At 40.9% G+C, this 22,108-nt stretch overlaps 1 protein-coding gene across 1 annotated transcript; it reads left to right on the top strand.

Annotated features, from left to right (window-relative positions):
- Positions 1-4,206: 4,206 nt before the first annotated feature.
- KLHL31 (kelch like family member 31) lies at positions 4,207-21,648 on the top strand. The gene is made up of 3 exons (XM_059938982.1): positions 4,207-4,395; positions 14,101-15,297; positions 17,010-21,648. The coding sequence occupies exons 2-3, from the start codon at positions 14,126-14,128 to the stop codon at positions 17,740-17,742; spliced, it is 1,905 nt and encodes a 634-aa protein (XP_059794965.1). The 5' UTR covers positions 4,207-4,395; positions 14,101-14,125; the 3' UTR covers positions 17,743-21,648.
- Positions 21,649-22,108: the final 460 nt, after the last annotated feature.

The following is a 22,108-nucleotide window of genomic DNA, read 5'->3' as shown; positions in this document are numbered from 1 at the left end:
GGATGACTTCAGTCTTAGAAATAATGAGTTTAAGGAGCCTATGAAATGCATGAGCTCATCTTCCAGACGTGGTTTTGAGGATGGAAGGGAGTCTAGGACAGCTCTGAATCTTCAAGAGTTCGGCAGAAGAACTTCTGTAAGGAAAGGAGAATGAGAAGAAACAGCCAGAGCAATTGGAGAGAAAGCAAAACCAATGGGAAAAGGGCATTTTTAGTAGGAGCGACTGGTCAACAGTGTGGAATAATTCTGAAAGGTCAAGCACTGACAAATGTCCAAAAAACCAGTGACTTGGGATTATTTATGACCTTGGCAAAGCACTTTGGTAGAAGGGCAAACAGGGAAGCCTGGTTGGATTTAGTTGAGGGGGAAATGGGAAGCAACAAGATAGAGGCAGCAGGTGAAGATATACACCAACTGAGAAGTTTGCTGTGAAGATGTGGAGAGAAATATGGCATTAACTGCTGGGGAAGGTAGACTAAATTGATAGTTTTGTTTGTTGTTGTTGTTTTTTAAATAGGAGAGTTTGTGTATCATTCAATGGTGGTAGAAATTAGCTGGCAGATATGGAGGACTGGGTACAGAGGGGGCAGAGCTGAGAGAGCAAGGTTCTCGAACAGGTGGCTGTGTCTGTGATCTAAAGCTGGGTTTAGAAGGAGGGCTGGTCCATTTTTAATGATGCAAAGAAGGAAAGGTTGGGAACTTCTTCCAGTAGATCTGAAGATGTGGTATTAGAACACTAAGTGAGTTCTGATGGAATGGCTTCTATTGCCCTTTAACAAACTCCTTCCTTTCCAATATTGAGTAACCAAGCATTCCAAATCCTTGCTACTCAAAGTGTGGTCCTTGGACCAGCAACATCAGCATTACCTGTGAGCTAGTTAGAAAGGCAGAATCTTGGGCCCCACTCTAGATGTACCTGATCAGAATTGCTATCTAACAAGGTTCCCAGGTAATTCCTGTATCCATTAAAGTTTGAGAAGCAGCATTCTAAACGACTTCCTACTGAGAGTAGGAATTGAGAACTGGCTAAGTGATCAGAGCTATAATCTACAGCAGATACATATACTTTGGGGACCAAGGGTTATCGTCCAGTGGTTCTTTCAGCTATAAAAGCTTTTTTGAAAGACACGTTTTAGCTAGAGAATCCCTGTGAATTGTTGTAGGAGACAACTAGGATGAGTAAAAAGCAAAATATCACAATACTTTTCATCTTTCTAATTTATTGTGTAGTCAGTATTATATTTTTATGCAACAAATGTTTATTGAGAACCTATTATGTGCTAGGCATTGTCTTGGTTCTGGGGTTGCAGCAATTAACAAGAAGAATTCCCCGCCCTCAGGACTTCATATCCACCCTTATTCAGCTCAGTTTTGTGGTCTGTCATTATAATACTTCTTGGCATACATTCTTAAGTCTCTTGTTCTCTAACTTCATCTTACTCATTCAAAATTTATTTATTCATTCATTTATTCACCTAGTCAGTTAATAAACAATGACTCATCATCCACTATGTGCCAGGCACTGTTTTAGGCACTTGGGGCTCATCAGTGAACAAAACAGATACAGATCCCTGCCCTCACAGAGCTTACATTTGAGTTGGTCTGTGGCAGAGGGTCAGGGAAGGTTGGTGAAGGAGAGGTGGGCGCTAGCAATGGAAACAAATAAATTACCCACATTGCAAAACCCCTTCTCCAGTTAAATCCAGCTCTCTGGTTTCTCTGCAGTTGAACGTGGCTTAAGAAAAACACACAAGCAGGCTAACAGGTCTCAGACCAACAGTCACGGCCATTGACCTCAACTGGGCCTTCTATCCTGCTGGGCAATCCTAGCCCATGTTCTCCGTCACCAATACCACCTACTCTACCCTAGTCTTTGCTGATAACTCACCTAATATTTTCAATCTCTTTCTAAACCTCTATATTCTACAAAGGTTATACTCCCCAAATGCCAGAGCATTCTTTCCAAAATACCAATCTCATCATGGCCATCTTTTCGTTAAAATAAACTTCAACACATAGGTCCCCATTGCTTTAAGAATAAAGGTCACATTTCTTCAGACACAGACATAGAGATCAGACTTGTGGTTGCCAAGGGGGAAGGGGGGAGGGAGAAAGATGGACTGGGAATTTGGGGTTGCAAACTATTACACATAGAATGGATACACAACAAGGTCCTACTGTATAGCACAGGGAACTATATCCAATCTCCTGGGATAAACCTTAATGGAAAAGAATATTAAAGAGAATGTCTATATGTGTGTAAAACTGAGTCACTTTGCTGTACAGCAGAGATTGGCACAGCATTGTAAATCAACTCTACTTCAACAAAAAAAAGATCGAATGTCTTAATATACACTACAGCCTCCTTTCCAGGCTCCTTTTCTACCCATGTTCCATGCCCGCTATTTCCAGCATACCAACCACAGCAGTAGTTGAATTCCTGGCATGTGCAGCTACTCTGTGAATGTTTTTCAATTGAAGTGTCTCTTAGATTTTCCATTTCTGCCATTTATTCTTCCACTTGGGTTCATACCTCTACCTCAAACATACTATTGAAAGAATTATCTCAGGGTTGTTCCCATGAACAATCTGAACTGAAATTAACAGTCTTGAACACTTGAAGACAATAGTGTTGGTTCCCACACCTACCTCTTGACGGCCCTTTCCATCATTATATCATCATTACCATAAATACTGATATAAGGCTGACTTTTTATCACAGTAAGAATAGAGTTGAGTGCTCTGGTCCTTTGTTGGACTCAAGGAGGTAGAAATAAAAAGGATCATTTTGGAGTGAGTTGTCCTCCATTAGCTTTATGTCAACCATAGAATAAAGAGCTTTCTTTGATTTACTTCTAACACATTCTGGGCTGGAGATCTATGGGTGGAAGTAAATTTTTTAAAATCAAAAGAGTTTTTCCTACAAAAAAAAGCTGGCTGGTTGCTGTACACCTGAAACTAACACAACATTGTTAATCAACTATTCTCCAATATAAAATTTAAAAAAAAATTTTTTTAAGCTGGCTGGAATTCAAATAGAAGTGGTAACTAAGATGCTATCCAATGAGTTGAGAGGGGTCAGGAGAGCTAGAGGCAAATACATATAGAATCATAGAGTTTTAGAGTTGGAAAGACACCAGAGATGATCCAATGTGAGCAAGAATCTCCTCCGTGTCACCTCAGTGATATAGCTTTTTTTACATCCACCCTTCTAATCATAGGGAACTGGTTCTTTTTCATCACTAGAACCCATTTGTTATCAGAGTTCTCCTTCCTTATTTTTAATTTTTTTCACTGGAGTTTCTACCCATGGGCCTAATTTTTGACATCTTAAGCTACAAAAATTTTAATTGAACCCCCTTGCTACCCAACAGCCCCCAAAACACTTGCACCCAGGAGACTCACTCCTAAGTCCTCTCTTAGTTCTCCTTTTCTGCAGATGGTCCCAATACACCCAGCTTCCTTCCAGCCACTTCCTTCAGGATACAGAATAACTTCTTAGTGTGCCACAGCGGCCAAGTAATGCTGAATGCATGATCTGACTAATGAAGAATAATTAGAACATTTATTTTCCATGATCTATTTTTCTTTTATTGCAGCCTAATATCAGGGTAACTTTTTTAGCAGCCATTTCACACTCTTGGTGCCTATTTAAAGCTTGTGGTCAGTTATAACCCTCTACATTTTTTTTTCCACAGGAAGCGTTGCCAAAGTATTTCCCCAAGCTGCATGTGTGCTGGAGTGTGTGTTCATCTCAGGCCTCCCTGTGGATCACCGGATAATAGGGACTGGTCATGAACCTCACTCTGTTGAACTGTACAATGACTCCAGTGATTCTGGTGCCACATGTGAGCTACCCCAAGTTCCTTTTCTAAAGAACAGTCTATTTAAAAACCCAATCTTCTCAAAGGACCTGAGGTGACCAGGCTATGAACCTTTCTAGTAGCTCATTTTTATCCACAACCTTCCCTTTCTCTTACCAAGTACACACACTCTAATCTGCTTCCAACAATTAAATACCCACCTAGTTAATTTTCTTTCCACACTCCCAGGTTGATTGAGCTCTTGACTTTCTTGTTTTTAACTACTGGGCAGGTCAAGAAATCCAAGCCCTCTCCACCAACCAGGGCTCCGCCCTCTGCCCCGGGGTGACCTGAAATTGAAGCCAAAAAGGGGGAGGAGGGCTCAGAGCGCAGGCTCGGGCGGCGCTGCAGCCAGAGGGACGGCAAGAGGTCACTCTAAAAACTGCTGCTGCTGGGACGCGTCAGGTGGCTGCTGGTGGTTCCCCAACGGATTTTCCTTCTCCCTGTCTCTCTCTCCACAGATTGCTTCTCAAAAGGAATCTTCTGCTGAAACTTCACCATCACAAGTCGGGGACGCCCCTCACACAGGACGGTAAGGAGCTGGCGCCTCAATCTCCAATTCTGGTCTTCTAATCCTGGGGTTTGAATGGTGGGGGTGGGGGTGGGGTGGGGCGTCTGAGTTCGCGGTGGTAGAGTGATTTCAGTGACAGTGGTCTACAGCTGGGTCAGATCCTCCTGTTGGAGCCAGAAAACATCTTCTTGAAATCCAAGGAGTGCGATAGATGAGAAGAATGTCATAGCAATAGAAATGCATGCTAGGGATGCCTTATGAAAGTAAAGTGACTTGTAATTTCTAACAATAATTTTAAGTCTCTAAAGCCTAATATAGGTTTTTCTTCCTCTATTTTATAGAGAGGGGAGGGGGAAAATAAAATTCTTGGGTTTTGTTCATAAAGTTTAGAGTTTCACCTCCATTTTTTATCAGGAACCATCAGGAACATTTAGTATCTGATAAGTTTAGATAAAATGTAATCAGTTTTGTTGAAATGGGTAGCAAACAAATCAGACAACTCTTTGAATCCCCAGAAATAGAACCTATTGACAAAATCCCTCCTGCAAAAAAAGAACAGCTTTTAATTTAACTGTGAAACAAGTTTTTGTTCCAAATGTGTACCTATGGCAATGCTGACATATGTTTTATGCTAGAAATCCTTTTGGAAATGAAACAGTAAAGTAGAAAAGCCCCCTAAAGTTGGACTTCACTGAAAATGGCAAGAGGCAGAGGCTGGGTGTTTCTATTCCGGGGTCAGGCTGCCAGCCGACACACGGGGGGGCTGGAATGTGGCGGGGACCCGGAGCAGGCGCAGCTGACGCCCCCTTGGCAAGAAGACCTTCTGGGACCCCAGCTCATTCTGGCATGAGAGTGACAGTGACACTTTGGCACACATGGCTTCCCAGCTTGCCCTGGGTACAGTCTCTCCCAGGAGGCCGGGGTGGAGGGCAGCAGGAAAGAGAATGTTCTTACTTATAAAGTGACAGTTCTTTTCTGTAATTGGTTCTAGGAGTTTTCATCTGAAATCTGTTTCAGGCCAGGAGGGACAGGTGTGATCCTGTCACATGGACTTGCCCCCTTGTAGAAGAGGGTAGAATTATGTTACCATGTCTTGGCAGCCTCATTTCAGTCCAACGGTTCTGGATCTATTTGGGGTTATGTACCTTTTTGTGAACCTCTGAAAGCTCTGGGCCCACTTTATAGAAAAATACACATAAACAACATGCACAACATGTTTTCATAATATTCCAGAAATGTTCATGGAATTCCTGGGCTCACCTGAAACCCAACCCAGAAAAGGGTTGCCTGATAAAATACAGGACACCCAAGTACACTGAACTTCAGATAAACCACAAACCAGTTTTTATTATAAGTATGTCCCAAATATCACCTGGGATATATTTAAATACTAAAATAGATTGGTGGTTTTTCTAAAATTCAAATTTATCTGGAGATCCTATACTTTTATTTACTAAATTTGGCAACTCAGACCCAAATGCATGACTTGCAAATGGAGAATCCCCTGTCTCTGTTGGTTTATCCATATCTGATCATGAGTTGATGCTAGGGTTCTAAAAGGCCATATTGGGGGGCGGGGGGAAGGGGGGAGAAGTGATACAGACCGGACTTTGACAATTCTGACAGCAAAAGCCAGCTGTTTATTTTTAACTCTCTGTAAAATTTTACAACTGAAAGGTACACATCTCATCTGACAGATGATTAAACTGAAATCCTAAAAAGTTGAATGTTTTGCCATAGGTCTTTCAGATGTTTAGAGCAAAATTAACATGAAAACACAATTCTCAGTTCTGTGACCACCAAAGGGACATTAGTCTTACAAACTAGATTTCTAACCCCACTTCCTGCAACCTTAACGTACACACACAAAAGACAAGTAAAAGAAAGAGCTATTTTACTAAAATTTTCAACAAAACCAAAACCAAAAGTCTTAGCACAGGGTCCTTGCATCCTGTATCCAGTTTTGGAAAATAGAAGTTAGCTTTATGTATAGAGTGTGTATATGTTATAGATAGCAGGCCTCTAGCTAAGTTGAGCCATCAGAAATTGATAATATTTGTCTTTAAACAAAAATTGATAATTCTGTATTCAACCTAACACTGAAAAGGAGGTGTCTGATTCTCTGATCAACAGATTCATACAAGATGTCCTTGAACCTACTTCTGTTTTTGGCTTACCCAGACTACTAGAGTTTCATAGCCTTACAACCCCTAATAGGATAAAGAAACCCACAGGCTCTGAATGTACCCAAACGAATCTGTCTTACAATTAAAAGGGCAGCTCTTTTATTTCAGTGTTTGGAGCTATAAAGAACCATTTCATGTTCTCCATATCCAAACTTTGATTTTATAAATTTGAGTTCCACCTCACGCAATCTCAAACTTCCCATGTTGGAAGGAGTTAACTTTTTAACCTGTGACAGATTTCAACTTGCCCTGGATATAAGGGCTATATAGGGGGTCAGGGTTCAATCTGGGTTTGAATCTTTGCCCTACTACACGTTATATACCCATCGTGTGACCTTGGATATGTTTTTAAAACTCTCTCTGAACCTTAATTTCTTCATTTGTAAAATGAACATACTATTACCTGCCTTTTAGAATTTTCATGATGCTTAAATTTTAAAAAATAAAATCATGTCAAGTATTTACCTAGGCTCAGCACACAGTTATTCCACAATTTATACATGCTAGCTCTACAATTATTATTTTAGGTAGAAATGAAAGTAATAGTTTACATTGAATACATAGTCTAGATTCATGCTTGGTGATTTATATTTAGGAATTAATTATTCACATGCTTAGATTGGCAAATACAAAAGAGCACGGCAAATTTGACGGCTCACGTAACTGCCCAGCTGTTGATCACGTGTTGAATACACAACACTATCATCATAGAAATGACACAAGAGCCAAGACCAGCAGTGGGCAGTGGGAGGAGGGCGTGGAATTGTGCCTCTGTTGCCCTTCTGCCCACTTTCTAATAGGCAGCTCTTCCAGGGGACCCGGGAGGCTGCTCTGGGCGCTAGTGGATGGAAGGGGGAGGGAAGGAGGCATGGGGTCCAGACCAGAGAAGAATTCTCTGAGCTCCCTCCACGGAATGAAGGGATAGCTCCGACAGCCTGGGGAGCCTTCCACAACCTTCTGCACTGTGTGCAGTCGCCTCTTTTACCCAGAAAGGGAAGGGACGGGGGGCGCTGCAGTGCCTCCAAATAGCTGCTCATCCCATCCACAACCTCAGCTGCCGGGGCTAGACCTGCTCTGTCTAGCGTGTCCTGCTACGGCAGGGCCACTGACTGTCCCGGGGCACCTGTAAAGCTCTTTTTTGATCCCAAGGGGGCAACTCACTAGAGCCCCCTGGCTGGGGAGGGAGAATCATGCCCTTCGTGCTTCAGCAAAAACGTAGAAACAGTCTTGAAACTGTCCCAGTTGCAGGCAGCTCAGATAGGCTGTTCCCCTCACCATGCAAACCCCATGCAGACTGACCGTGACCCCAGTCAAAGCCATCCCTGGGGTGTGGAAATCACAGCGACTGCCCGGCTACCAAGCCCGGGGTGGGGGGCGGTCCCTAAGCCGCTGGCCACAAGGCCCTCACTCATTAAAAAAGAAAAGAAAAAGACAAAAAGCTTTGAAAACAACAAGAAGAGTAAGTAAAACCCCCATCCAACTTATTGGATCAATAAGAATGGAATGCTTTCGAAACGGATTACTCAACACCTAGGTTACACTCTGGATTGTATGAGAACATGTACAGGCAACTCGTTGTAACCACCGCTTCTTCCTTGTAGCCACGTTTTGGTATCACTGTGACCACCATTGTGATCATTTACAGTATGACCCAGGGGTGCATAGTGAACATTTGTATAACTGTAAAAATTATATATGTTATAATTGAAAAGACAATGAGACTTCTGTGCAAATTGCTTTGACTACTTGTTCACATATGACCTTGGGGCTGAGTAGTACGTTTCTGTGAATATTCCATTTTTTTCTAATCATCCTCTACAAGCCCACACCATCAGCCTGGCAGTCCAGCACCGTGACCAGATGAGTAAATGGAAGTGAGTTAAACTGTTCCCCTTTCCTTCCATTCATGACTCCTTAGGCTGCCCTCTTATAACTTCTTTCCTTTAAGGCTGCCTTTGCTTTTCATTCAAGTGTGATTGTAGAAAAATGCTGGTTGGTTGGTCAATTGGCGTGGTGTGTGTGTGTGTGTGTGTGTGTGTGTGTGTGTACCCAGCGTGACATGTCAGAAAGGCCTCAGTGTGAGGGTCCTAGAGAGTCATCAAAGGCTTCCCAGTCTGCCCTGTGAGAACATAGCCTCTGGGTTTTGATCACCCATGAAGAGGGAGCTGGTCTTCCCTGCAGTAGGGCCTGGAGCACACCCTGTAGCTGTCCTACCATACTTGCCTTAAATTGAGAAAAGCCATGGCCAGAGCCCCATCTCCCTGGGAGATGGAGGAGCAGGGCCAGAGGAAGAGCATTTCTTGTGATGTAGGGGTCAGTGAACACCTCTGCAGCCTAGAGGACAACATCAGAGCCCAGCTTCCAAGGAGTGAGCCTGGTCCCCAGACTTCTCTGAGGGGTCTGCAGCGTGTTATTGAAGGAATATGGCCCAGACTGAGAACACCTGGGCAGGTGGATGGAGAGCCTCACCTTCGAGGTGCAGACCTAGGAGCAGGATGTAATGGCAGCTCTAGTAGAGAAAGACTGAATTTATGAGCATATCTGGGGAAATATGGCCACCAGGAAGTGGTCTGCAGGCTCTGATTTCAAAACTCTCTTAAGTGGTCTCCTGCATCTTAGAGCTAAAGAAGCCAGTTACCTTTACGCAGTGATTTTGAGGATTCTAAAAACCCTCTCTTATTAAGAAAAAATATATATATTTAAAATATTAATTAATAATATTAAGATTAAATTAATTTAATTTGATTAATGTTAAAATATTATTTAAATAATAATATAATATTAGTTTAAAGAATATGCATATATGTTCCACAGTGGTAGCTCTGTTAGAAATTTGTATGTGAGTCATAGGAGTACACTGATTAAAAAAAAAACCCAAAAAACTCCAAAAAACATGCATATCTGGGAGAAAGAGTAGATTTGCCCACTGATGGATTAGCTTGGATCATCTGTCAGACTAGCTAATGTGTCACCCAGTAGGGCCCTGGAAAAATGGGACAAGGGCAAGAGAATTCATATAAAGGGTCATGAGGGTTTCCATGGGAACACCAGGGGCAGCAAGAAGGCCAGACCATGGAGGAAAGAGAAGGCAGCAACAGAAAGTAACAGAAGGAAGCCGTGGAGGAAATTTGACTGATTTCACTAGGGCCCCAGTGCGCCCTCTCCTTCCTGGAGGTTCCTTAATCCTTCTCAATTGCATAGCAACTCATCAAGTTCAAACCCTTCCTGGCATCCAGCATCCTTTCTGTATCCTCATGTTACCTGCCTACCTGTCTCCCTCACTCCAGCAGTTTTCTTCATCTGCACATCCTGTGCTGAGTCACCCCTCCCTGCTTTCACAACAGGCATTTCCTCTGCTTTAAAGGCCTTCCCCATCCTATACCTACTCCTCTTAAAAACCTTTCATTCCTGGAACCGGCAAGATTCCTGTTATCTACAAATCTTCCCATCCTAACTCCGCTCCAACAAAACAGTTCCTTTCATTTGAAATCTGAAGTCCAGGCTCATAGACTCAATCTGTTCCATATAATCTGTTATTTTCCTTACATAACCTATGTCCCAAGTTTCCTAAACTTCCAGGGTTACCTTTCTCATTCATAGCAAAGTAAATAATCTGTTCTTCAGCCTATGTCATTGCATGAGTTCCATTTCTCTCCCTGGCATTTTCAAAAATCCCTTAGAAATGTTTACCTGTTCCAGAAATCTCCTCTTGATCCCCATGAGTGCACCTCCATCCTGTGGCCACTTTCTCTGATTGGCTTCACCCCAAAGCTTAAACAGGTTACTTCCTTCATTCCCCAAAACACATCTAAGAAGGTTATTGATTTTAATGAAAACAATTCAAATTTTTTGAACATTCACATTTTGCAAGACACCCTATTAAATGCTGTACAGACATTTCTCACTAAGCTTTCATGGACCACCCTACAGGCAGGCACCATTATTATCTTTACTTTAGAGGTAAGTCAGTGGAGTGGAGACTCTAAGAGGTTAGTAATCTATGGAAACTCACAGCTCAGATAAGTAGTGGAGCTGGTATTTACACTGTATTTTCATTTTCATTCTCATTCAGTTTGAAATACTGTCTAATTTCTTCTTTGACTCATGGATTATTTACAAGCGTATTGTTTAACTTCCAGGATTTCCTCCAAAACAATGAGTGGTTATAAGCCCCACGTCCAAATGAGTAAAAAATTGCCCAGAGGGCTTCCTCCAGGAAAATAGACAGGGCTACTTCCAAAAACACATTTGTACTCCTACTGGTAGAATCTACTGGGTTTTTGTTTTGTTGTGTTTTGTTTTGTTTTTTTAAGTTACTCTGCTGTGATTCCCTACTTTCTTGTTGTCATTTTGTACTTGTCATTGTTTATCTATTTAACACAAATTACATATTGTATTGCTCCATCATTCCCAGTACAGTGCCGCCCACACAGCAATAGGTGTCTGATAACTACTTGCTGAGCAAAATTTTTAAAATTTTCCCCAGAAAAATCCAACAAGGGGACACTTACCACCTAAGTCAAATGCATTTGAAGACTAAAATGATGGTGGGTTGAAAATGTGTTTCACAAGGTAAGGATGCATGTGGCTTTGCCTGCAAGAAAGAATGAGGAAGGACAAATGTGCTACAGTCTTGTAAACAAAAATAAATGTGAATATGACAAAGCTTAACGAGGAAGAAAAAAAGCCCTGGCAAAGCAAAAGACCTCTGTTTCCTACCTACTTGCTACTCTCCTTCCACATGGAAAAGAACAGGAACAAACACAATAGAAAGGTTATGGAATTGTTTTTAACATCTATTCCAGTAATTAAACTGAAGACTTTCAAGGGGCATCAAAGCTAAGTTTTACCCCTCAGGATGAACTCAACAGTAAGACAAAACAGATACACACACACACACACACACCACCCCTCAAAAACTATAAAAATATAAAACATCTAAATGTGCATCAACAAGAGAATAATTGAACAAGATTTATATATCCTTACTATGGGAATCTATGCAGCTGTTAGGGAGAATGATATAAATTTATGTATGTGCTGATATGGAAAGATGTACATGAGTACATCCGAGTGAAAAAAGCAAACTGCTGAATAATATAGCATAAACTTGTTTTGATACAAGTTCTCTTATAGTGGTATGCTGGAGCTAATGAGAACCAATTTACATTTTCAGGAATTTAGCAAACTGGTTGTTGGTAGCTTAAAACCAACCACAACGAGTGTATTTGTACTAAAGAAATTAGCACCTTACAAATACGGGATTTTTTCCCCCGCTGGAGAGTTGATTTACCAGCACACCACTGCTCAAACTATGCAAATATAAGTTTGCATAAGCATATACAATTATCTGGAATGATATAAAGCAAACTGTGAGTTGTTGAACTACACATACTGATTTTGTTATTTTTAAAATGAAAATTAAAAAAAAATGGATGGCCCTAGAGATTATCATACTAAGTGAATTAAGCCAGACAAAGACAAGTATCATATGATATCACTTCTATGTGGAAACTAAAAAAACAAAAACAAAAACAAAAAAAAGATACAAATGAACTTATTTACAAAACAGAAATAGATCCACACACCTAGGAAACAAACTTATGGTTACCAAAGGGCGAAAAGGGAGGGAGGGATAAATTAGGAGGTTGGGATTAAAATATACACACTACTATATATAAAATAGATAAACAACAAGGACCTATTGTGTAGCACAGGGAACTATACTCAATGTTTTGTAATAACCTATAAGGGAAAAGAATCAGAAAAAGAATATATATATCCTGAATCACTGTGCTGTACACCTGAAACTAAGATGACATTGTAAGTCAACTATACTTCAATAAAAAATAAAAATAAAAATGAAAAAATGTTACACCAGTAATTTCACAAGAAAGTGAACGGCTATAGATAAAATCCATTTAAAAGTCTAAGTGTGGCATCTTCTAATGACTATGCCCAATATTTTGAGAAGGGCTAAAATAATTTAACCTGTGATACTTTAAGGGCTATGTATTTATTTGGTAAACTTAATATATTTCAAGGCTACATTTAATATTAGAGCTGTTCAGAGCTACGTAATAGAGCTAAATCTACACTTCCTATAGATTTAAAAACTGGTTCAAATATTTATAACATTGATAATAGGAAATGGTTACTGTCCTTAATATGTCAGCATCTATATAAATATATTTCTAAGAGGCACATTAGTAGATTTAGAACTTTAGTGTCAAAGCATAAAAATAGTTTTTATTCTTAATGGGCTGCTAAATTATTATTCAAAAGACTGTATCAGTTGTACTCCCATCAACAATGTATGGAGAGTACCACACCAATATCTGATATTCTGAATATTTTAAAATATTTTAACCACTTGATAAGCAAAATTTGATGACAAAAATTAAAAAGGCTCTCTGGATTTCAGTTGACAGTTCTCTGATTATTGTTAGTTTAGCGTTTAAAAAATATTAACTGTTTGTATTTTATTTTCTGTGAACAACCTAGTTACCTAGACATAGTCTTTGTCCACTTTCTACTTGGATTACCTTTGACTTATTAACTTTAGGAGCCCTTTAAATAGTGTTAGGGAATTCCCTGGCGGTCCAGTGGTTAGAACTTGGCGCTTTCACTGCTGGGTCCCAGGTTCGATCCCTGGTTGGGGAACTAGGACCCGGAAAGCCTCCTGGCAAGGCCAAAAAATAACTAAAAATAAATACTGTGTTAACTTCACTTTAACCTTTTATCTGTCAAAAATGTTACAAATATTTACCTTCACAGTCTGTTGCTTGTCTTTTAAATAGTTGGTGCTGTTTTATAAATATAAGTTTTCATTTTTTTAATATTCAGATATTTCAGTCTTCCCCTTTATGCTTCTGGATTTTATGTTATGCTTAAGAGGGTCTTTCCTACTCTAAGATTTTTTTTAAAACTACTTTGTTCTAGTTCTTGTGTAAGTTTGTGTGTGTTTGTGAGTCATTTAGAAATTCAACTGGAAATTATTGTAGTGACTATGTAGAGTAGAAAGCACGTGACTATCATTACAATTCCTTATCCATTGATTGTTAGGCACATTTATTCTAATATATATTCTACATTTAACACGGATTCCTGAATTTTAGTGTTATAATATTTTATTGAGAGAGAAAAACTTCAGGGTAGTTGTCATTCGCTTTTTCCTGAACATAAACTAAGCCCTTAAAATGATGTTTAACCACTATTCCATAATAACTGTACAGGTAGATCAGAGAATATTGGGTCATTTCTGCTACATAAAATTACTTGGCCATATAGCTATTGAGGTCTCATTTGATAATATAAATTTTTCTAGAATTGTCTACAATGATCGATGCTGAAGTAAACTGTGAATAAGATGTGCATCTAGTTTAATGTAAGTCTTTAAATCTAGTTTCGAGACTTAATCAATCTACATTATGCCATTAAAAAACTACTATCTTATTAAAAAAAGGAAAGTTTCTCAACGTAGCATTTCAAAGTTTAATGCACAATTAAAATAAAACCGTGTCTTTTTTTTTTTTTTTAGCAAGTTCTTGCCTGTGACAGCCACCATGGCCCCCAAAAAGAAGACTGTCAGAAAGAACAAAGGCAACATCAATGAGATGACCATCATTGTAGAAGACAGCCCCCTCAACAAACTCAACGCTTTGAATGGGCTCCTGGAGGGAGGCAATGGCCTTAGCTGCATCTCTTCTGAATTAACAGATGCTTCTTATGGCCCCAACCTCTTGGAAGGTTTAAGTAAAATGAGGCAGGAGAGCTTCCTTTGCGACTTAGTCATCGGCACCAAAACAAAATCCTTTGACGTTCACAAGTCAGTGATGGCTTCTTGCAGTGAGTACTTTTACAACATCCTAAAAAAAGACCCCTCTACCCAAAGGGTGGATCTCAGTGATATCGCACCACTGGGCCTGGCCACGGTCATTGCATACGCCTACACTGGAAAGCTCACTCTCTCCTTGTATACCATAGGAAGCATTATTTCTGCTGCTATTTATCTTCAGATCCATACCCTTGTCAAGATGTGCAGTGATTTTCTGATACAAGAAATGAGTGTTGAGAACTGCATGTACGTTGCTAACATTGCCGAAACATACTCCCTGAGAAACGCAAAGGCAGCAGCCCAAAAATTTATCCGGGATAACTTCCTTGAATTTGCAGAATCAGATCAGTTTATGAAACTTACATTTGAGCAAATTAATGAACTTCTTATAGATGATGACTTACAGTTGCCTTCTGAAATAGTAGCATTCCAGATTGCAATGAAATGGTTAGAATTTGACCAAAAGAGAGTGAAATGCGCTGCCGATCTTTTGAGCAATATTCGCTTTGGTACCATCTCTGCGCAAGACCTGGTCAGTTATGTTCAGTCAGTACCGAGAATGATGCAAGATGCTGATTGTCACAAGCTTCTTGTAGATGCTATGAACTACCACTTACTTCCCTATCATCAGAACACATTGCAGTCTAGACGCACGAGAATCCGAGGGGGCTGTCGTGTGCTTGTCACTGTGGGAGGCCGTCCAGGCCTTACTGAGAAGTCCCTTAGCAGAGACGTCTTGTATAGAGACCCTGAAAATGGATGGAGCAAGCTTACAGAGATGCCAGCCAAGAGTTTTAATCAGTGTGTGGCTGTGATGGATGGATTTCTTTATGTGGCCGGTGGTGAAGACCAGAATGACGCAAGAAATCAAGCCAAGCATGCAGTCAGCAATTTCTGCAGGTACTGGCTCTTTTATTTAGGAATAGAAATCGTTCAATATTATGAGGAAATTGCCCTGACATAGAATGAAATTAATCATGCCTATTAGCTTAATTCATTGGCTCAGTAAATCAATAATAATAATAATGCCACATTACATATATGTAACACTTCACATTATATAAAGTGCACTCACATATATTATGCATTATAATTTTCCAAATAAGCCAATGAAGTGAGCACAGAAGATATGATGATTCTGATTTTACATGTGAGAAATTTGACACCCAGAGAAGTGACACCACTAGTAAGTAGAATTCACATTTTCTCATTTCTGGTCAGGGTGCTCTTCACAATACCCTGCCTTTTTGAAAGAAACTGGGTGCAAAGTTAGTTTTTAACATTAAATGGCAAGAAAGATTAAAATGGTACAAAATTTCTTTTTAAGTGGACTGTTACTGATGACTTCAGATTCATAACTGGCAACTAGAATGAGATCATTAAAAATGTGGCAGCTAATTAATTTTAAGTATTTCCTTAAAGACTGAATACCATCAATATTTTTGATACATGTAAACAAGAGTAAAAGCATGCTAAATCCTGCAGAAAGTGGAATTCAAATGCATGTTATTTTTGTATATTTATAATAAAAAATTAAACCTCTATATACATGAAATGTTCAGAAAGTCATGCTTCTATCATGGTAGTGGTTCAAAGGCAAACATAACTAATGAGTAAGATCTGAAAATTCATCTAGTAAATCATAAAAAATATTCTTTATTGTTTCATTATATGTACATGTGTGTCATTTAAACGAATCCAAACAATTGATTTTTAGCCCTTAATTTATAGCTATGGCTAAGTTTTGATTTGGAGGTGAAATGAGACAAACATGAATGAACATCAAACAGAGTCAGTTCTGTGTTTACAATACTTGGAACTATGGAAAGTGTTAATTTACTATGGGTGCTTATTTTCCTCCTGCTGATAACTACTTGTACTCAAGTCACTGTTTTTGAGGTATTGACTTCAGTGTTTATGGTATAATAACTGTAATGCTGAACACTGAAAAATATATACCCCTACACTAAAAAGTCGGACCTACTAATAAGTGCTAGAAAATAGAGAAGCATCAAAAGTTAAGGTTTTGTTGATGCACTGGGACATGAGTTCTATTGTTCTCATTATAAACAGATGACAGAAGACTTAGTGACAGCTTTACGGCGGCAATGGCCAAGAGAGGTGTGTGAACAAGAAGGGGTTTGTGAGAATGTAGGAATTCAGTCAACTTTCTTGATTAAGCCATGAGAATGAGCTAGGGGTGGCTGGTGTCTGAAGATATGTGGAATTGACTTTAATGTGGCCATATTCCCTTCTCCGATTCCACAAATACCCAGCTTCCACCCTTCCTCCACGTGCGCATCCCCTAAATCCTACGGGATGATGGATTTGAATATGAAGGAAAGGGGACTGGAGGTCGGTCTCAGCGGGGTGGTCTCCCAGTAGCTGCTTTTATAAACGGGAGGAGGCACCTATGCCTGCCCTGCCTTTCCCAAGGGTCACACTTTTTTACTGGTTGAGAGAGGATTAGCAGCCTCCAGGCGAGGAGCTGCGATGGGTCCCCAGCCTCCTCGCAAGGATAGTGTCGAGACTCCCACGTCCTGGTTGGCGGCGTCACCTGGGTTCCCCGGCTGCCGCCCACAAGGCTGTCACGCTTGCTCTACCACTTCCAGATACGATCCCCGCTTCAACACCTGGATCCACCTGGCCAGCATGAACCAGAAGCGGACGCACTTCAGCCTGAGCGTGTTCAACGGGCTCCTGTACGCCGTGGGCGGCCGCAACGCCGAGGGCGGCCTGGCCTCGCTCGAGTGCTACGTGCCGTCCGCCAACCAGTGGCAGCCCAAGGCGCCCCTGGAGGTGGCGCGCTGCTGCCACGCCAGCGCGGTGGCCGACGGCCGCGTGCTGGTGACAGGCGGCTACATCGGCGGCGCCTACTCGCGCTCCGTGTGCGCCTACGACCCGGCCCGCGATGCGTGGCAGGAGCTGCCGGCGCTCAGCACGCCGCGGGGCTGGCATTGCACGGTGACGCTGGGCGAGCGCGTGTACGTGATGGGCGGCAGCCAGCTGGGGCCGCGCGGCGAGCGCGTGGACGTGCTAACCGTGGAGAGCTTCAGCCCGGCCGCCGGCCAGTGGAGCTACGCGGCGCCGCTGCCCGTGGGCGTGAGCACGGCGGGCGCCTCGACGCTGCACGGCCGCGCCTACCTGCTGGGCGGCTGGAACGAGGGCGAGAGGAAGTACAAGAAGTGCATCCAGTGCTTCAGCCCCGAGCTCAACGAGTGGACGGAGGACGACGAACTGCCCGAGGCCACCGTGGGCGTGTCGTGCTGCACCCTGGCCATGCCCAATCACGTGACCCGAGAGTCCCGCGCCAGCTCGGTGTCCTCCGTGCCCGTCAGCATCTGAACCCGGGGAGCCGCGGGCTCGCGGGGAGAGAAGATAGGCATCGCGGTTCAGCCGTGAGCTAGCGGAAAGGAAACTATCTAACATTTACTGCAGGGGAGTCTTTTCAGGTCCATCGAGGCATCTGCCTTGGTGGTTTTCAGTTGCTGGTGTGGCATCATCTACCTCTCTGTCGATTTTTTTTTTTCTTTCTTTTAAGCAAAATACAGGGCCGGAGCCAACAAAGGAAAGAAGACATTTATTTCAGCGGCCACTGGGTGGCAGACAGAACTCGCGGTGGACACTTCCATCGCGGCCTCCTTTCTAAACATAGAGCGGTTGCACCCACATTTGAGATTGTGCTTCTGCACTTTAATACACACGAAGCCTGTGTGAGTAAGAGATTTCTCGTACAAAAGTTTATTTTCCTTTCTCTTTTTTTTCTTTAGGGAGTTTAAAATAGTCCTTTATAGGCTTCATTTTTAAATGGAAATCAGTCTACATCCATAAGGACTTAAGATTTAATTCTGTGTTTCTATGCAGTTTCTTTTCCTATACATGCCTGAGTAAAGGATTTCGAAAGGCATCCCAGGAGAAAATCATAAAGCTTAAGACAAATACTGACGGGAAAGTAACAGGGATTCCACCCAGGGGCTGACAGGTTGATGCCTTTGGTTTAGCGGTGATTCCCTCCTCCCTGCCTCAGGCCCCCAAAAGTATTTCCTATCATAAAATCCTACTCTCAAACAAGGAACTGACATCAGTCATCTAATTTATAGGTAAATTTAAACCATTTTGTTGTTTCTCCTAGAAGTATTCGCATTTTACTTTGGTCCCCCGTTAAAAGAATTGCAAGTAGTACTCTCACCCTAAAAACTACATCAAGATGGTTAAAGGCAACCTTGACCTTCATGTAAGCCCCCAGAAGAACACCAAATAAAACTCTGTCTGTAAGGATCCTTAACATATAGCATATACAGCCTGAAGGTTATGCAACCAATAACAATAATTTGATTTCTTCCAGTCTTTTAGATGAGTGAGAATGAAGGAAACATTTGGAATTCCTGGATTTGGCAATAGCGGGATGAATGGGTCCCCCTGTTGGTAAATTCTATTGTTTACCAATTGATTTCAATCCTGATTTCTTAATTAAAAATCTAACACGTTCATTTTCTATAGAAATGTTAAGATAATATATGCCCATTTGATTATATATTTTTAAAATTTCATCTGCTCCAAATTAGCTTTGCAAATTAAACTATATCCACTCCATATCATTTTTCTTATATGTTCGCCAAGTTTGGAAGCAAGGGAATGATGGCAGTAAATGATACATATTTTCCTTTCTTCTAATTTATCTTTTTATTCTTTGATAGTTCACTTGTTTTGGAGAGGAAGGGCCTATCAATTATGGGTTATGTGCAAATGGATTTTGAAAAATAAGACAAACTATTTAAATGGTGAAACATGACATCTATGACAGTATAACCGGGTTTTCGTGAGCCCTGTCCTCTCCCACTGTGTGTAGATAGGTTATGGCTAGAGTTACAATATTTATATTGAAAATATTTTATTCGAACTGTGAAAAGTGGTTCATATAGTAGTACACTTTGTGGAACAATTTTATATCATTGCCCCTTATGGAAAGTTCAATCTCTGGGTATTTAATGGTAACACTCGGGTAAAGGCTAGAACATTGCGGGTTGAGAACAAGACGTTATTAATGTAAAAACACTGGGCTGTTTCCTAACCCCACGCAGGGCAGGAGGAGCTTCTCCAAGTACAGAGCAGATCTGCTCCTTGATTCTTTATTGGCCCAGGCTGAAAAATAAACCTGTGTGAGAAACCAGTGTATGGAGCTGGTTATATCACTGAGCTCTTAAGTCACAATGTACAACCTATAGATAGACTTTTGTCCTTGCAGCACCATGGGTAAAATTAGCTTTTCATTTGTAATAAGTTGTTTAGGCCACAACTTCCAAAGCCTATATGAGGGTGACTGTAACATCTTTTAGTTTGGTATAAACATATATTTTCATACAATTGAGAAGCCTATAGCATACCGTTAGTTTTGAGAGACAAAAGGTGATGTATTATGGATTACAGGTCATAAGTGGGCAAATAGACATAATCTCTTGATGCTCACCAAGAGATGTATCTCCCATTGAGATCCTAGAAGTATTGTGAAGTGGGGGGCTTAAGGCTGGAATGAAATAAGAATCAATCAACTGTAATATTTTATCATGGACAAATGAGGAAAGATGCTGAAACTAGAGGATTTTTCATCTCTCAGAGCTTGATAAAACACAGTGCACAAAAACTCGGCAGTGGCTTTCCAGAGGTGACCCTGGAGATGTGTTAGAATGGATAAAGCATTTGAAATGACCATTTAACGTAGTTTCTACATTGGTTATCTGAAGACTCAGAGGATACAAATATTGGGGCTACCCAGGTTCCTGGGTGCATTGCTGCTGTGTCTCCTGCTTCAACCATTAGGTCAATAAACAAAGACCAATAGGAATTTGGAATTCCAGAATGTCTGACATAACAAATTGGAAGGGAGCATGGAACCTAAGGGTGGGTGAAGGTTTTACCTCCTGGAACATCCTGCACGGACCACTGAAAGACATGAAAATATGCAGCATCAAAATAATGCCTGTCATCTTCCACGTGTCAGCGAAACACACTCTTTAACCCAACTACTGAAGCAGGTACCTCTAGAAAACTTGACGACTTCCCCATGTTTTCCAACTGGAAAATTACTTCATTTTCATTACGTTTTAAGCTTACATTCAGTCACACTCCCAAGTCTTAGGAGCCAAGCCGATACCTCCTTTTATTTTTCCAAAAGCAGAGGACTTGTTATTTTTGTAATACCAGAGTCCTGTGATGAAATAAAAGCATTGGTTCAATGTATCAGAGAAATAGCAGGTTACCCAGCAGCTGAAATAATAAAACTCAAGCTCTTTTTTTTGGAATGGGCCAGAGACCTGACGTAAGACTTTCCAGGGAACCAGCCTGTAGTCTGTCCGTTTTTAGTTAGGTTCTTGGTGCCGAGTTGTTAACCCTCCTGCACTAGTTGCTTTCAGTGGCATTGGATGAGTTTTCTTTTTACTTCCTATGTTGTAAGAATGGTTATGAATAGGAGGTCAGGAATGGTACAGATGAATATAATTCCAAACAAGGGTTAGATGGTAGTGGACTGTTACGAGTGAGGAGGCATAATTGAGGTAAGAAGAATGTGAGAATGTACTGACTGGGTCTGTGACTTAAGGCAGAGCAGCAATTATAGTAAGTATATTTTACAAACACGCATGTAGATAGAGGTTTGCTTGGAAATATGTAAGTGTTAAGAGGTCCACATTTTGCTGGTTATCCTGGCCAGATAGCTTCCGAATTCAACCAAGTTACTAGATAAAAGAAACTAAAATCACTTCATTTAATTAATGTTTTCCCTGAGTTACAAAGAAGTTAATTTATGTCATCCACTCTGAATGACTCTTCTTTGAATGAGCTAGATTCCCAACCCAGCCACTGATGGATATATTCTCTAGCACAAGGCAGCATTCAAAGGAATTATTTTTCAGTATTTCTTTTCATATTTTAAAAACTATAGACTAGTTTCCTAAACACTCCTCCATGGTAATTATGAGAATTAAAGATTCTAAAATATTAACAATTTACCCTCCAGCACATTCAGAGGGTCAAGACCATTTAAATGTCCCTCTCAGGGAACTTGAAATAAAATACTTGTCTTGAATACTCCTAAAAATCTTTGTATTATTTAGCAAATTTTGGCCCAAAATTTCTTTGTTTGCTTAAGACATTCTTGTACTATATAAGGAACAACAAACTAAAAGGTATGTCGTGTTTGTCACCTCCTCACTATCAATAAAGCTGCATTCAATAAGCGCTTTGTCAGTGATCAGATATGGGTAGTTTTGAAGTGTTCTTTCTGTGATGGTTGGGGTGCTGGTTTCTTTCTCTTTTTTTTCTCTATTTAGTTTTCCTGATGACTCACCTCAACAAAACACAACAAAAAAAGGAAACGACAAATAATTGAAAAGCTGTTCCAATAACTTGAAGACTAGTGAAAAATAAAAAGGAATAAAGCATCACTAGTGACTCGCTCTGTAACTCAGACAGAAGCCTAGGTCTGTCTCTCAGTCCTGACCATGTAGAAGTCATGGATTAAGTGTGGTTTCTCATCTCAGTTCCACCCTGACCACAGCCAGCCTGGCGCAGACTCAGGTTCATCATCATTTGCAACGAAACCACTTTTTAGGAAATGAAATTGTGTTGTTATGCAGACCAACCCTCACGGCCTTTCTCTTCCACCTCACCGTCCAAATGAGCAAATGACATGGAACCAACGTGAGATGCTCAACCT

This window comes from Balaenoptera ricei, chromosome 11 (assembly GCF_028023285.1).
Source record: "Balaenoptera ricei isolate mBalRic1 chromosome 11, mBalRic1.hap2, whole genome shotgun sequence".
In the NCBI taxonomy this organism is placed as follows: domain Eukaryota; kingdom Metazoa; phylum Chordata; class Mammalia; order Artiodactyla; family Balaenopteridae; genus Balaenoptera; species Balaenoptera ricei.
Note: the sequence above shows the minus strand (reverse complement) of the source record. Positions and strands in the feature narration are given on the sequence as shown.